At 50.3% G+C, this 18,081-nt stretch overlaps 1 protein-coding gene and 1 non-coding gene across 2 annotated transcripts; one reads left to right on the forward strand and one right to left on the reverse strand.

The window, feature by feature from the left end:
- Positions 1–1,992: 1,992 nt before the first annotated feature.
- On the reverse strand, positions 1,993–16,493 carry LOC133342205 (sushi domain-containing protein 6-like). Its single transcript, XM_061551176.1, has 9 exons — positions 16,230–16,493; positions 13,195–13,376; positions 10,554–10,757; positions 8,276–8,388; positions 6,239–6,389; positions 5,216–5,410; positions 4,180–4,327; positions 3,417–3,811; positions 1,993–2,623 (listed from the first exon to the last, which is right to left on the reverse strand). The coding sequence occupies exons 2-9, from the start codon at positions 13,355–13,357 to the stop codon at positions 2,601–2,603; spliced, it is 1,392 nt and encodes a 463-aa protein (XP_061407160.1). The 5' UTR covers positions 13,358–13,376; positions 16,230–16,493; the 3' UTR covers positions 1,993–2,600.
- A 1,191-nt stretch (positions 16,494–17,684) lies between these two features.
- On the forward strand, positions 17,685–17,766 carry TRNAS-GCU (transfer RNA serine (anticodon GCU)). The gene has a single exon. It is a non-coding gene; the product is annotated as a tRNA-Ser (tRNA).
- Positions 17,767–18,081: the final 315 nt, after the last annotated feature.

Below are 18,081 nucleotides of genomic sequence, written 5' to 3' on the forward strand. Positions count from 1 at the left end.
GGGGGGGGCCTTTGTTGATCAACCCACTCACTGCTGGATGAGGTCCTGACCACGTCGCGCGGAGTCGCACCGCTCTGCACGCTGTGTCAGTGCAGTGTGGTTCAGGGCGCGGAGCACAGGCAACGTGACCGTAGAAGTACAGGACAACAATTTATAATTGGTGTACTGCCCTCTGCTGGCCACCACATCGCCCCACAGCAGCAGCCGCCGCCGCCTATAGCCAACCTCGGTATGCACAGCGGTCGCCCACCCCAGCGCTATGCAGGCTGAAATTCTGCTCAGCTACCGAGACCCGATGTGTACACGAGACACACGCCACCCCTTCACAACAGCCGCTTTTCGCCACAGGGTGGCGGTGACATCACCACCGGCGCGTGTGCCAGGCGAGGTCCACTTTGGGGCCACGTGATGCGTGGGTCAGTTGCTGGCGGACAGGCCAAAGTTTACGAGTTGACTGAGATGACCGGCAGATGCACGAACTGTGCCCCCAACTTTGCAAAATCGCTGCGTTTTATCCTCCCGGTGCTTCACTCGTTACGAGCCTTCGATTGCTCGGTGGTGCCATCCATGAGCCTCCTCCAGAGGCTGATCTTGACATCGCTGGTACCAGTCATCGCGAAGTCCACCACTCCAAATCGTCGTGTACCACATCAGCCCATCTCCTCTGGAACCCGTGCCGCACCCGGCTTGGCTCTTACATCTACCCGAACAGAAACTACTTGGGCATGCCGTGAGCAAAAGTCTGGTCTCTTAATAGTATCTCACGCCTTGACGAGGACAATAATTTTCGATGTAAAGCTTTCGTGACTGCAGGGATTCATCTTCTTGGTTCTTTCGGTAAATTCACGTAGAAGGGAAATAAAATAAAAACATAAAATAATTCTCACGACGTTTCGGCCACAACGCAAGCAGCCGTCCTTAGGTGAAGAAAAGGTCTGTCGGGGAGACACTGTCCAACAAACCTGGTCTTCACCTCAGGACGGCTGCTTGCGTTGTGGCCGAAACGTCGTGAGAATTATTTTGTTTTATTTTGTATTATTTCCCTTCTACGTGACTTTACCGAAAGAACCAAGAAGATGAGGACAATAAAGCAGAGATGTAGATTCTATTTAAATTCTCTAAACCTCTGCTATTGCAGAGCAAGTGGGAAAATGGCATCCATGTAGGACCTCAACAGCCTGAAATATCACGGCTCTGCAAACCTCCCCCGTGTGTGCAAGCAAGACGTTGAATTGTCCTTACCAGGAACTTTCCCAACTCAGTAAAGCCAGGGATTCCCCAATAGTTGTTTTTGTGAGGTCCTCCTTCTTGTAACTGTGGACCACTGGGGCATCCTATCCTGTGGCTCCCATCCCTGAGTCTAAGCGGGTGCAATGACATGCAGGGCGGCCTGCAATCATACCCCTCCCTTAGAAAGTTCGTTTGGGAGCTCATCTCTTCCCAATGGTTTTACTTGGTCTCAGGTTCTAGATTGTTCTTGGCACTTCCTCAGCAGATGACACATCAGCTTGCCAAAGGCGGTGGCCAATTCCTCCAATAGGCTCCACAAACCCAAGGTCTAGCCCCATTTTACCCCCACGATGTTGTCTGGGCCAAGGGGTTTTTTCCTCCCCCAAGACCTCACAGAAAAGCAAATCTGTAAACCTGTTCCTAGGGGTTAGAGATCAGATCGCCAGTCTTTCCCTTAAGGACAGCAAGAGATATGGCACCAAGTTATTATCTGGATCGAATTCAAGTGATTTATGATCGCAGGCTTGTTGAGGCAATGTCCATCTCTACCATGTCCAACTACCACTCACGGCACGGCTCTCCAAACCTCCAAGCGAAGGTGGTGGAGAGCCTCATTCTTGGACACACACCCGGTACAACAAACTCGGTACAACATACCCGGTGTGACACACACCCCGTACAAGATATCCGGTACCACACAACCGGTTCGACACAAACCCGGTACCACGCACCCCGAGAGTACAGGAGGGCCTCGGAGCCGCGTGAATGTTAAGGCCACCGCATAAACAGCCAATGACTTTATTAGAACCCAGACGTGAATTTCTCCTCACAATCACGACTGTTACAGTAAAACTAACGTGAATACCGTTTTTTTTGTATTTTTTTTAATAAGAATCGTAAAGTGTAAACCTTGGCTTCTTCTGACGGCAATCGAATGAACAGGAAGCTGAGCTAAAAGCATGCACCGCGCGCGTGCACCTTCCATCGCATAAACGATAAACACACCGCCCCCCAACGCCAAACCAACAGAGCCCCCCCCCTCCCCGCCAGCAATCCCAACACGTGGGAAATAGGGGGGCACGATGGGGGGGGGAGGGGTGGGGGGGTGGAGAGTATGAGAGAATACAGAAGAGAGTAAAGAAGGCCGATACAAGTCACACCACCCGCTGCTGATTCCACACATTACACCATAAATAAGTCGACATTTTAATTTTATAATTTACAAACAAAAACAAATTTAAACAAAAGCTAAAACTGGAGAGGGGAGGGGGGCAGGGTCTGAGTGGGGGGGGGGGGGCGCTTCCCATTGGCGCCGCCTTGGCAGCCTAAAGAACGCGAGGTGAAGATTTTGGTGTCGGAGCCAGGAGAGGTCACTCATCCAGCAGTGGAGTGTCTGCACACCGCAGCCCACACCACACAGACAATGGAAACATTATACTCCGCATCACATACGTAATGCTTCACAAACATTATACACCACGCACCGCTCCACATCTGTATACATCACAATCATTATATGCCACTCTACACACCACTCCACAGCATAACCCACATCACACACGATATCACTCGGCACCATACCACCCCATATCAAACTACTCCTCACCATATCACATCACACTGCCGCTTTACACACACCACGATACACATCACAGCACCCTCCACACCATATCATAACACACACCAACACACCCCCTCCCCCCGCAGCATCACAACACGCCACACCACTCCACGCCACACAGCACCCCACCCCACCGCACCACTCCACACGGCACCCCACCCCACCACACCACTCCACACGGCACCCCACCGCTCCACGCCACACGGCACTCCACCACACCACACGGCACCCCACCGCACCACTCCACGCCACACAACACTCCACCCCACCACTCCACACGGCACCCCACCGCACCACTCCACGCCACACAGCACCCCACTCCACCGCACCACGCCACACGGCACCCCACCCCACCACTCCACACGGCACCCCACCGCACCACTCCACGCCACACGGCACCCCACCGCACCACACAGCACCCCACCACACCTCTTCACACGGCACCCCACCGCACCACTCCACACGGCACCCCACCACACCACTCCACACGGCACCCCACCCCACCGCACCACTCCACACGGCACCCCACCACTCCACGCCACACGGCACCCACCGCACCACTCACCCTCGGCGCAGGCCGCCAGAGACATGGACAGTAGACTGCCGGTGCCGTCCTCGCTTCCGTCACCGTCCGAAAACGCGACCCCCGCCGGTGCGGCGCAGACCCCCGCCTCCGCGGACGGCCCCTGACGCCTGTCGGCGGCGTGCGGGGACCCCGCCGGGCCAATCCCCGTAAGCAGCAGGGTTCCGGGGATCGCGGGCGCCTGCTGCTGCTGCTGGTGTAGAAGTAGCAGGGTGGGGGGCTGTGCCGGGGAGAGGGGTGCCCCTGGGATTACCCCGGACGTCTCGAGTGGGGAGCTCAGAGCGGAGGCCCCAGTGGCCTCGTCGTAGGAGGGGAGGGAGACGGGGACGCCATCCACCAACAGCGTGGCGCCGGAGCCCGATATGCCGCGCTCACGACTGCACGTGCACACGCATATACACAAAACAAAGATACTGTTTAGCATTTCAAAACCATTGGACAAAGTGCTGTTCACGAGCACTTACGAAGGCCAACACGGCACACAAAGGAGTGGTGTGGCCATCACCATGCCTGGCCGCCTTTGTCTCCCCAGTGCTGATGTTTACACACCGCACCAAGTACTCATCCCTCCACATACCTCGCCAATCCTCTCCACACCTCGTCGTCCCATCCCCCAAATCGTAGGCCTTCTCCACACCTCCCTGCACCCTATTACCCATCCCCACACCTTGCCACCCCTCCCCACACCCCATCGCCCCTCTCCACACCAGATCCTAGCTCCCCACACCTCGTGGCCATTGCTCACCGTGCATGCCGCAGGCTCTTCAGTCGAGGTTGCAGCATGACGAGGACAACAATGAGCAGCAGTACCATGACGACGGAGCTCGCCGTCGCGGCAACGATCGCCCACGGCGACGTCAGCGACTTGTCGCCACGGGCGTTACCTGGGTCCGCTACTCGTTGTGGACACGTGACACGCAGGGTGGACACGTGGGGGTGGACACAATTGGAATTCAGTGGGTAAGTAGAATACAACACAATGTGGACTTATAACACGTCTAATGTGACTGCATCTCAACACACCGCACAGACACGGGGTGCATGCTTATATTATGAAGGCAATCAGATGCAGGTCTCAGTTACAGGTCTCCGTGTCACTCAATAGGTCTATATGTGCGTCTACGGGTCTGTGAGTCTATGGCTATCTATAGTATGGAAAATTGATCGCATTAGAAGATGCTGCACAGACACAGCAGGCATATTTATACTAGAGAGAAAGAGGCAGTCAGTCAGGCAAAGGAGAAGAGGAAGGTCTTCAGTCGAGACTTGAACAGGGAGTCGATAGCACGGACGAATGGGGGAAGGGAATTCCAGACTGTGGGGACAGCAGAGGAGAATGAGCGATCTTCCACTGAGCAAAGGTTTCCTGGGAGCTTCGATAGAGGGGAGATAAAATTGACAGCCCTTTGCCAGTCCCCTTCTGAATGAAAACTTCCCCACACTGTGTCAGCCATCGGAGTTGTTTGACCATACTTCACCACGCTGGTCAGCGCGGCTTCGTGAAGCGGAGGCTAAGGACTGGTTCAATTATTACTCGCCACTGATGTTTTTGGTGGCCGAGAATCAACTCAGGTTGGGATCATTCAGGGTGATCTGTTAATAGATGTTTGGATTAAGGTCAATTTCAGTGTGGTTAGTGTTATGGGTTAGCATTCAGTAAGGATAAGTGATAGGAGGAGTAGGGTTAAGGTTAGGGATAGGGCTAGTGCGATTCTAGGCATTAGTGTTAGGGGCTCGTGTTATGTTGAAGGCACCGGCGCGGGGCCATGAGCAGCACTGACCCGAGTCGGGCACGCAGGCGACTTCAAGCGGGGGCGACCACACGCCCTTGTGGCACGTGATGAAGCGGTACTCCCCCTTGAGGGTGAAGCCTGCGTCGCAATAGTACTCCACCACCGTGTTCCCCACGTAGCGGTCGCACGGGCCGGGGTGGCACAGGAAGCTACCGTGGGGCGGCCGCGTGGGCACCTCACAGACTGCACAGCGGGCATACACACCACACACACACACACCCCACACACACCGGTCATACACACCACACACACACCGGTCATACACACCACACACACACCGGTCATACACACCACACACACACCGGTCATACACACCACACACCCCACACACACCGGTCATACACACCACACACACCCCCCACACACACCGGTCATACACACCACACACACACACACACCATACACACCACACACACACCGGGCATACACACCATACAAACCACACACCCCACACACACCGGTCATACACACCACACACCCCACACACACCGGTCATACACACCACACACACATACACTCCACACACACCGATCATACACTCCACACACACCAGGCATACACACCACACACACAGGTATGCACATGATGGCACCATTACAACACTGCAATATCACCTACCATGATGAATCCACTGCTGCATGAAGGCCTCCCCAATCCGAAGCCATATCTCACCGGCTCCTCTCTCAGCTCCTTTCTCTGCTCCACTATCTCTCCAGCTCTCTCCCACAGCCTCACTATCCTGCTCTCTCTCTCTTGCTCTCACTTCCACTGTGAGGCTCTGACGTCACTCCCCGACTCTGCCCCCCACGATTCTCTCGTCTATCCTCTTCCTCGCTCTCTATCCTGCACTCTCTTTCACTCTCTCCACTCACACCGAGAGACGAGGCACGTTTCTCTCTCCCACTCTCTATCCCTCTCACCCACTTCTACCCCCATTTCTCTCTTCCCCCAGTTTCTCCAATTTTCCCTTCTGCTCCCTTCCTCACTCTCCCAGCCCTCCCCACTACTCACACTGGGAGACGAGGCACTGTGGAGGGCGTGCGGACCAGCTGAGCGCCTCTGTGCAGGAGATGGAGCGTGCGCCCTGCAGCACGTAGCCCGGGTAGCATGAGAACGCCAGCGTTGAGCCCACCGGAAACTGCTGCATGTCCCCCACGTCCGCCTGGCAACAGCAATCCAGCCATTCACAGAGTCAACTAGTCAAACATTTCACTCAACCAGTCAACCAGTCAACCTAACAACAAGTCAACCTAACAACAAGTCAACCTAACAACAAGTCAACCTAACAACCAGTCAACCAGTCAACCTAACAACCAGTCAACCAGTCAACCTAACAACAAGTCAACCAGTCAACCTAACAACAAGTCAACCTAACAACCAGTCAACCTAACAACAAGTCAACCAGTCAACCTAACAACCAGTCAACCTAACAACCAGTCAACCAGTCAACCTAACAACAAGTCAACCAGTCAACCTAACAACAAGTCAACCTAACAACAAGTCAACCTAACAACAAGTCAACCTAACAACCAGTCAACCAGTCAACCTAACAACCAGTCAACCAGTCAACCTAACAACAAGTCAACCAGTCAACCTAACAACAAGTCAACCTAACAACCAGTCAACCTAACAACAAGTCAACCTAACAACAAGTCAACCTAACAACAAGTCAACCAGTCAACCAGTCAACCTAACAACAAGTCAACCTAACAACAAGTCAACCTAACAACAAGTCAACCAGTCAACCAGTCAACCAGTCAACCTAACAACCAGTCAACCAGTCAACCTAACAACAAGTCAACCAGTCAACCTAACAACAAGTCAACCAGTCAACCTAACAACAAGTCAACCTAACAACCAGTCAACCTAACAACAAGTCAACCTAACAACCAGTCAACCTAACAACAAGTCAACCTAACAACAAGTCAACCTAACAACAAGTCAACCAGTCAACCAGTCAACCTAACAACAAGTCAACCTAACAACAAGTCAACCTAACAACAAGTCAACCAGTCAACCAGTCAACCAGTCAACCTAACAACCAGTCAACCAGTCAACCTAACAACAAGTCAACCAGTCAACCTAACAACAAGTCAACCAGTCAACCTAACAACAAGTCAACCTAACAACCAGTCAACCTAACAACAAGTCAACCTAACAACCAGTCAACCTAACAACAAGTCAACCTAACAACAAGTCAACCTAACAACAAGTCAACCAGTCAACCAGTCAACCTAACAACAAGTCAACCTAACAACAAGTCAACCTAACAACAAGTCAACCAGTCAACCAGTCAACCAGTCAACCTAACAACCAGTCAACCAGTCAACCTAACAACAAGTCAACCAGTCAACCTAACAACAAGTCAACCAGTCAACCTAACAACAAGTCAACCTAACAACCAGTCAACCTAACAACAAGTCAACCTAACAACCAGTCAACCTAACAACAAGTCAACCTAACAACAAGTCAACCTAACAACAAGTCAACCAGTCAACCAGTCAACCTAACAACAAGTCAACCTAACAACAAGTCAACCTAACAACAAGTCAACCAGTCAACCAGTCAACCAGTCAACCTAACAACCAGTCAACCAGTCAACCTAACAACAAGTCAACCAGTCAACCTAACAACAAGTCAACCAGTCAACCTAACAACAAGTCAACCAGTCAACCTAACAACAAGTCAACCTAACAACAAGTCAACCTAACAACAAGTCAACCTAACAACAAGTCAACCTAACAACAAGTCAACCAGTCAGCCCATCTATGAGTAAACCGGTCAGCCTGTTAGTCTACAATCCACCCGTCAACTCATCAACCTGTCAACCAATCACCCCGTCAACACATCCACCAATCAATCAGTCAGCCTGTCATTGCATCAGCCAGCCAACTTACCCACTACTCAATCAGTGAACCCATCAGTTGCTCAGCCCATCCACCTCTCGGCACATCATCCCATTACCCTGTCAAACCTTTCCCTGCGTTATCGGTCACTATATCTGAGTCCCGGTTCCACCCCGCCAACGCTCCTCCCACCGCCTCCCACCTGCACCACCTCATGACCGTCCCTCGGTTCAATGTCCACCGCACCACCGTACGCCGGAGGGGTGACACCACTGGCGCTCACCCAGCTGTCAGGCACCTGCGGCTCCGGACAGCCTACACTCACACACACACACACGAGACAAAGATCCCTTTGTAGCCTTTACCAGACTGCTACGTGTTACGGCAAGTACCGTTAGTGAGCACCGATGAAGACCGGCAAGGCACGCGAGGTGGAGTGGTGCGGCTAGCGTCATGCTCGACCGCCTTTATCTCCCCAGATGTGATAATTAAGACACCACACCTAGTAATAATTTCAGGCTAAGTCGACTCAGGGGAGGCTCATTACCAGTTCATACATTCATCACTGATGTTAGCCGTGAGCAGGAATGGGACCAGGGCTGTTGGTTTTGTAGTGCAGTGTGCTAACCGCTACACAACCGCTCCCCACTGACACACACACAAACACACCTCACACTCGCAGTTTTTGTTTTTAATCAGTAAACTAATCTGTGCCTTTGTGGGTTTTCTAGTCTCGGCGTCAAAGCGCACACTGGCGACCGCACTGTACACGTGACGGGAGGCCACACGGAATGTGGCGTGACCGGCCTCCCCGCTCTCCCCTCTCTTGCACAAACCCGCCCAACTGCGACGTCACACACCGCCGGGTTCCCTGCACCGCCGCCCGACCCGACTTCGCCAAGACAACAACTCGCCCAGGAGCGCCACCACACATGCGGGACACGGGGTCCGGGAGCCCCGAGCTGTGACCCCTGGCCTGTGACGATGGCGCTCTGAGCACCGTCGCAAACCCCGGCTGCCCCGGGCGAGGAGAAAAAAACAGGCGATGAAATCTTACGACTGGGGGTGCGTGGCCGTTTTACAGCAACCACCATCAAAACAAATGGCCCTTGTCTTGTACGCAACTCATACCAGCGAGACACTTCCTTGACATCATTATCAACCACGATATATCCACTACTGGATGAAGCCTCCCAAAGTTATCACCGTCGGTGACCACGCGGTGATGTAACAATCCATCGAGCTCCTTCCTGCACGCGAAACACCCTCATCGCTTGCTCCCACCACCACGCCAGCGTGGATTGAGTTTTACGCCATCTGCACTGTGCTGAATGGGCCCCCCCCGCCCCCCGCTGTGCTGTTTGTGGAGTGCTCTTGCCAAGAACAGCAGGTCGTCCAGTAGCTCCGGTTTAATAGGCAAGACCCTCCTGTTGAGGCTCAGAGAAGTTATACCAGCCGAGAGTTGTCCACTGCTAAAAGTAATGATTGATTATTCCAGAATAACTAGATTGAGTGATTTGAAGCTTTCGTGACTGCAGAAATCTATACTCTTTGGTTTTTTCGGTAGTCCCGTAGATAGAAAATTAATAGATCGCGACGTTTCGATCGCAACACAAGCAACCGTCATCAGGTGAGACGAACACAGCAGGAGAACTGCTGACGCAGGAGAAAGCGCTCTTTCTACGTGACTTTACCGAAAGAACCAAAGAGTAACTAGATAGAGGCTGATGGAATAACATGTTATTTTATCTGTTAAGTGTTGATGGGAACTTTTGTCTCGTATCATGTAGGTACACACACACCTGGGCAGCGTGCCCAAGGATCTGCGTTTGAAACTTTTTTAACGAGGTATTTTAAAATATGTATATAAAATGGTTGGATGTTCCGTTATGGCACTCTCGTTGCATCGACGATGTATTAACATGCACGGGAGCGATGTAGCCATGACGATTGTCGTTTTTACATGCTTAACATTGTTTATTTTATCACCGTTGTTTTATATTCAATGAGGGTTCACTCGCGTTTCAAATGGCCTGGCACCTGGCAAAGAAAAAACGCAGCCTCCGTACATAAGCCCATATTCTGTCTAGAGCTAGTTCTATACTCTACAGCAACTGTATAATGATTATTTTTCGTACGCATGTATCTCCAGGAAAGTATCACTGAGTCTCAGGACTCTGGATTGTCCTGCCAAGTTTTTGAAGTAGGGGCGATGTTACTACGCGAGTAATTTGCAGGTAATTTTTCAGCTTTGAGATGTTTGGCCAATACCAGTTACATTGTGTGGGTGTGTGTTTAGCCCTGGGAGGAAACTGGAGATTCTAGGAGAAATTGATGCAGAACAGGGGGAGGACATACAAACTCCACACAGATAGGTGCCTGATCAGCAATCGAAACCAGTGCCGTCTTGCTTGTGAGGCACGAGTGGTACCACTGCACCACCCTGCCACTCTAACCCTTCACTGGCACCGGCATCTCACCGGCACACACAGGCTGGTAGTCCCAGGTTCCGTTGCCGAGACACACGGGGTAGCGAGTCGCGGCGACATCCGGGGCGGTGTGGCGAGTGGGCAGTTGCAGGCGGTAGCCTGGGTAGCACCGCACCTCCAGCATCGCACCGACCTCCCATAGCGTCTCCATTGGCAGCGCATGGTCTATGCGAGGACTAACGCATTTTATCCCCACTGCTCACACGGGAGACACAGGAGACACACGGGGACACGAGGGGACATGAGGAAAAGATCTAGGAGGTTGCTCATTTTCCTAGTTTGGTACTTCCTTCCCCCACCCATCTGTGCAGTTGACTTCAGGCCAGGCCAGGCTCAAGACCTTCCTCTTCTCTGCCTATGACTGACTGCCTTTCTCTGTATAATAAATAAGCCTTCTGTGTCTGTATAGCATTTATTTGATTGGCTCACACAGAGACCCATAGACTCAAGTAGCACTGAGACCCAGAGTCTCATGCAGAGACCCACACACCGATAGAGACACAGAGTATCCACATACTCACATAGGTAAGAGACACATGCTAACATAGAGACGAACAGACTGACATTGAGATCTATGATTACACTGTACTGTAATTGTATCTGTGGCCCAATGCGACACCATGAGCGCGATGACCTCCCCTGCTGCTGAGCCACATGCTAAGGCTGCGATGTGGTTTCCAGCGGTGTCAGGTGACGCGTGATACCTCCGCGGTTGGTATCACACCCGAGGTCGGACGAGCAGGTTGTGAGAACTGTTATAATAGAACTGAAGCTTGTGTGTCCCACGAGGAAGAGAAACTTCAGATTGGTTTGTGGGGAATTCCCGTGTTTGGCAGGAGCAGAATTAGTATTTACAAGCAGTCCCCGGGTTACGGAAGGGTTAGGTTTCCGAGAACAATCTGTAACCCGAATTTTCCGTATGTCGGAAACTGAACAATTTTCCCCCAAAATGAACGATAGAATCCCAAAGCTGGAAATAGTTGTGCCTCTCCTACCCAATTACTATGTTCGTTTTCTCTCAGTACCGTATCACGCTGTCGTCCGTTTTCTATCGTTACCTGTATCGTATAGCTGTACATGTGCTCTGCACTTCCTACGATTCTTTCATTTAATCGAATATCCACCCTAACACGACCCATAATTAAACGAATGGAACATAGACTGTATCCAACAACGGTGTTCGACCAGATGACGCCTTTTTGGCGTCCTCTGGTCGAACACTCTATGAGACTAGGCTCTAAGGAAAGCTGTCTCTGGTGTGGACCAATCAGTTTCAAGGACAATGCATAAATTATCAGTGTTGTTTTTTGTTTGCATTTTAACTGCAAGTATTGTGGTTAATGTAAGCATGATTCCTTGCAAAAGGTTTCAGTTTTGTTGCTAGAAAAAAGGGGAAAACGCCTATCATTGTATCAAACTGTTTATCAATACCACGAAACATTTGAATCTTCGATTGAAAGCTTTCGTGACTGCAGGGATTCATCTTCTTGGTTCTTTCGGTAAAGTCACGTAGAAGGGAAGTAATAAAATAATAAAAATAAAACATAATAAAATAACTCTCACGACGTTTCGGCCACAACGCAAGTAGCCGTCCTCAGGTGAAAACCAGGTCTGTCGAGGCGACAGCGTCTGAGGACGGCTGCTTGCGTTGTGGCCGAAACGTGGTGAGAAACATTTTAATATTAAGTGTTAACAGAAAGCGCTCCGTTCCGAATGTTCGTTTATCGTGCATTAGGCTGGGCCTAAACTTCTCCGATCGCTGTTAGATGATAACATAAGCAACCTCAGCGTAATTGTGTTAAATAAAGTACATCCAGTAAATAACTCGTGAAATAAACTTAAAATGAAGAAAACTAGCAATAGAAACATGGGGGAAAAAGTTCTAAACATAGAAAATAAACAATTACGTAATGCTACAAAAAGGAAAAAAATTACGTAACGCTACAAAAAATTCCATTTACCGTAATCCTAGTGAAGCTCGGGCTCCGTGAAGGTGGCGTTTTGTTGGAGTGAGGCGTAAGGCGGCTTCCCGCCTTACGCCTCACTCCCCGGTATTCAACCTCACCGCCCCGCATTACTTGCGCATATAAAAAAAATGTCCATGTTTTATGGGACCATTTCCCTAAGGTCGGATTTTCGTAAGTCGGGTGTTCCGCAACCCGGGGGACTTACTGTAATGACAATATTGTCATTACAATTTTGTAAAGCAACTAGAAAAACATCAACTTCTGGCCTTTGAATACAGGTGTGTGTGAAGGATGCTAGGAATTGAATAATGTGGAAAAGTAAGCAACTCGGAAGTTCCGAATAGAAGTGTGGCAGGAAAAGTGTCGTAGATATCGAGGTTGTGATGGACACCATGTACTATGTGGAGAAGGGAAAGTTACAGGCATTGGATTGGCAACCAGAGGTTAGTAACTAAGGGGAAGACCTAAACCAGCGAGTGGGATTTTGTAACGGAGCCTTCAGAGTGGGGTGTCAAGTTGGCAACAACTACAGGATCTGGCAGCAGCCAGGGCAAGGTTGGATAGCATCAACAGCACCGGTAGTGACGATCTGGTGTTCCGCAGTTGTCTGATGGTATATGAGGTTGTGCCAACAGTGTCAGGCGGTGTCAGGTGAGTTTCCTCGCCTGTGCTGATGACGTTGGCGGCACGGGTGCTGATGACGACGGCGGCATACGCGAGGCTGGGTGCGAGCACGAGCAGGGCACCCAGGGCGGCCGACAGGTACCCCATGAACAGCGGTCCCCCACGCTGGGAAGGCCCCCCACGTGGGCCCAGGCCCCCTCGCATCCCCCCCACCAGCCTGTCTCTGTGGGATGGCACAGGAGTGAGATCTGTGAACATAAACCTCGCCCAGAGAGACGCGAAACGCACACCCATCCAAGAAACACACCCACGGACTAATGAAACACAGACAGGTGAAATATACACAGGTGACCTTACCCATAGGCAGATGAAACACAACAATAGCCGCCATTTGCCACTAAGTGGCGGTAACGTCACCAAGGCACTTGTGCCAGGACAGGTGGACTCCAGGCCCACGTGAAGTGTCGAAGGCTCACAGACAGGAGGTTAGAGGACAGATCCAGTTGCTATGGGTTTTCTGAGATGACTGGCCACCTACTGTGCCAGCTTGCTGCATTTTAGCTGCCCAGCGCTCCGCTCGTTGTTGCGAGTGTCGTCCCTTTGACCTCCACTGTTGTCGGAGGGTGACTGCCTCCAACTACCCACGGGCCTCCTCCACAGAGGACGATCTTGACACCGGTGATACCAGTCGTTACGAAGTGCACTCTGCTCCACATCCTCCTGTGCTGCATCAGTCCATCTTTTCTCCAGCCCGTGATGCGCCCGTTTAGCCCCCTCTAGCTACTTGGGCATTTGGTGGCTAGGCATGTGAGCTACATGAATCAGCCAACGCAGCATTGCCTGCCAGAGGAGCTCACTGATGGGAATATGTCCAGACCTTTCAAGGATATGTGAGCTCCTCACAAATCCAGCCTGGTTAAACCCAGGATGGATCATAGGCAGGCCAACCTGAAAGTTTCAAAGTGGAGCAGATGTTCCATTAGAGGCATGACAGTGGCCAAATAAGACCCGGAGCTTCGTGTGGTGTGACACAAGCACACACACAGGCACCGACACACAGGCAATCACACACAGGCAGTGACGTAAGCAAATACGGGCCGGGACACAACCACACATCGGCAGCGACACAAAGAAAAAGATCCCCCGTATAGCCCTTAATAGACTGTTGGGGCAAATGCTGTTAGTGAGCAACTTTGAAGACCGGTACAGAACCCTAGGGAGTGGGTGGTCAGCACCACACCAGGTCACCTTTGTCTACCAAGTGGCGATATTTACACATCACACCAGGAACTTATTTGAGGCCGAGTCAGCCTCGGGGAGGCCCAGGACCAGTTCAGATATCCATCACGATTCGTACTCAAAAGGGCTACACTACCGCTCCCCACCAGTGATAAACACCGGCAGTGACAAAAAGGGTAGTGATACATACATACACACAAACAGTAACATACAAAAAGACAAAAATCCCCCATATAGCCTTAACAGTGCTGTTAGCGAGCACCTATAAAGGCCGGGACGGCACACGAGGGGGTTGGTGGCCAGCAACCACGCCCGGCCGCCTTTGTCTCCCCAGTTGTGATGTTTACGCACCGAACCAGATACTCATGAGGCCGAGTCTACCTAGGGGAGGCCCAGGACCGGTTCAGATAATCGTCACTGGTGTTGGCCGTGAGTGGAAATCGAACTCTGGTCACCGGGTTCGTAACGCAGCGCGCTAACCGCTACACCACCGCTCCCCACATACACACACACAAGTTACGATTGTCTGGCACACAGACAACCACAACTTTAACCCGCCAGAGGAATTGGAAATTCCCATAAGTCAGGGGTCGGCAACCAAAATAACAAGAAGAGCCATTTCTTTCCAATTCGGTACAAAATTCAGTATTTCAAGAGCCGCAATGCATCTGAGTACATACTGTACACACGTACATATCGTCAAGAAGCAGCCCGTAAAGAGCCGCATGCGGCTCCGGAGCCGTAGGTTGCCGACCCCTGCCATAAGTTAATACAAATCACGCTTCCTTGAGTCGTGTAAACATTGCACGTTGTAAAAGCTCCACTGTACTTTAAACGATTTACGCCCAAAATACTCCAGCGCCACACAGCTCGTCATAGAACACAGTATTACTATTATAATAATTATTGTTGTTATAATCGTCGTTTTTGTATTCTAGTTGTGTTTAGAGTGGCTATGGTTGGGTTTTAATGTTGAGGAGTATTGTCGTTGTGACTAGTGCTACTGTTATGTTTGACATTCATGGTACAATATTGTATTTTCTTTAGCGTTGGACTTCGTATTTGTATTCCTTCTGGAATCAGTGTTGCTGCTGGTGATGTTAAATTTGACTATGTTATTAATAGGGTTACCGTTGCGAATCCTATTATCGTACATTCGCTAATTATAACTTGATCAGGTTACGACTGGCGTTGTTACTGTAGCTTGCTTATATTGTTTTCACGAGTACTGTTTGTGTTGTCACCCGTCGTAGCGTTGCCGTTACCATGTACTATTACCATCGCTGTTATTATTGATGTTTATGCTGCTGTTCGTACTACCATTGTTTGTACAGCGATTACAATTATTGCCACCAGTTAACTTGAAACATATAAGCTGTGGCAATAAGCGTTATTGTCAATGTTAATTACTCTCATACGTGTTGTTTAAAATACAGATTTTTTTGGGTGAGATCGCGTTAAGTATAAATGTTGTGTCGTAACCCTCCACCACCCGACACAGCCGGTAAGGTTTGTCACGTAAACACAAAACGTGACACATTTATACTTAACGCGATCTAACACAAAAACCTTTATTATATTGGTCGCGAAAGCCAGCTACGTGTTCAACATAAGTGTTGTTGTTGTCGTGTAGTTATCGCTATGAGTGCCGGTTGTATTTGTGTTACTACTGTATAATCATCGTTACTGCTGTCAATGTAATTATAAACGATGTTGTAGTTGCTATAGGTGCTGTTGGTACCGTCGCTGTTGTTGTTGTTACTATGATTGTGTCCCTGTAGGTGTTGTCACTGATATTTGTGTAAATGCTGCTGCTGCTGCTGTTGTTGATATTTACAGTCGACTGGCAGAGGCCTGTCCGCTAGGCCGTAGGCGCCGGGGGGTCTCCGATCTTGTCGGGGTTCTGCGACCCCGCGACCCCTGGGGAGAGAGAGAAGGGTGGTGGTGGTGGTGGGGGGAGAGATGGGAGAGCGATGGGAGAGAGGAGGAACGGGGGGGAGGAGAGAGAGAACGAGAGAGAGCGGGCACGGGAGACGCGGCTCCGCTCTTCTAAGACGCCTTCATCGCCCCGCCGCACTTCACTTCCGCTACTGCTTCCGCCGGTGACGTCACGTGACGGGGGTAAGCGCGTGGCCGGTTGACGTCACAGGCAGACGTCGCGTATCGTGGGCAAAGCGTCACTCGTATTAATTAGTAGGCGATGACGTCACGACTTGATAAGTTAGTTTCGTGAGCTTTGACGTCACTCGTATAAATTAGTAGGCGATGACGTCACGACTTGATAAGTTAGTTTCGTGAGCTTTGACGTCACTCGTATAAATTAGTAGGCGATGACGTCACGACTTGGGACGAATTTTGAACCCCCCCTGGTCACACGGCGTCACAAAAAGTCAGACCCCCCCCCCCTCAAATATGACGTCACAAAGCTCTGCCCCCCCCCCCCCAAATAAAACATGCTTCAAATCGCTTTAAACTATTGTCATTGTAGTGCGTATTTAATGCGGCGCTGCACTCTGATGTTGTAGGAGAAACATTCATTAAAAAGTCAATTTAATTAAGTAGAACGCGTTGTCTATATTTATTTAAAGTTGCGCATTTTGATGTGACGTCACATTTCTCAACCCCCCCCCCCCCTCGTCACACATCGTCACAAATCTCTGACCCCCCCTAGGTGCGTGACGTCATTTATGAACGGCCCCTTTCGTATGGTTGATGTTCGAGGCAGAGCAATAACTCCAATGTCACAGTCAAGGTGGTCGAGACCAGACAAACCGCGGAGTGGAACGCCGCGGTGTCTCCTTCGGATTTGCGGATCGGGGCATTGCGTCTTTATTAAATCCTTTATATTAAGTTCGCTTGCTTGCTTGCTTACGACCGTGCAAATCTTTCGGTCGTTTTTTAACCCACTTCCCGTGATCCAATCGAGCTGACATTTTCCACACAGACTCGTTGTGCGTGACAATTAATGTTCGTGAATTTTTTTTTCCAAAATTTTACACTTTTTAGGACAAAAATATTATATTTAATTACCAATTGCTTAATGGTGCAATGCAATCATCTGACCCATAGGTGGCAGCCATCTCAAGCCAGAGGACGAGAGGACTCTAGCCGCCACGCATATAAAGGATTTATAGTGAAAACTTTGTTTTTACGGGTTATACTTGTACGTTCTTCCGTCTCTGTTCTGGATCACCACAGGCGCACATGGACCCAGTTATCTTCTGCGTTGCTCTGAGCTCGTGGACACAGAACTCGTCCTATTAGTGGCGCGAGGCGGGGGCGCGGCCAACGAGACGAGGTGGCCGAGTGGTTAAGGCGATGGACTGCTAATCCATTGTGCTCTGCACGCGTGGGTTCGAATCCCACCTTCGTCGCGATTATTTTTAACAAAATAAATAAATGTTATCTTCGTCTCGTTCACGCAGATAATTCAATATTGGAATATAATGTACTGTCCTGCGTAGTCATTTTTTGGGGTATTTCGATACAGTCACGAGTCACGAAGATAGGTTGAAAGAAAATAACAAAAAAACTACGTTTCCATTGAAACGTCGTAATTTTTTGTTATTTTCGATCGAAACGTAGTTTTTTCTTTTAACCTGTCTACGTGACTTTACCGAAAGACTCAAAGAATATGGATTCCTGCAGTCACGAAAGCTTTAAGTCGATATTAACTGCATAGTCATTAC

Source organism: Lethenteron reissneri, chromosome 14 (genome assembly GCF_015708825.2).
Source record: "Lethenteron reissneri isolate LAM-NWPU_2019-01 chromosome 14, ASM1570882v1, whole genome shotgun sequence".
NCBI lineage: Eukaryota > Metazoa > Chordata > Hyperoartia > Petromyzontiformes > Petromyzontidae > Lethenteron > Lethenteron reissneri.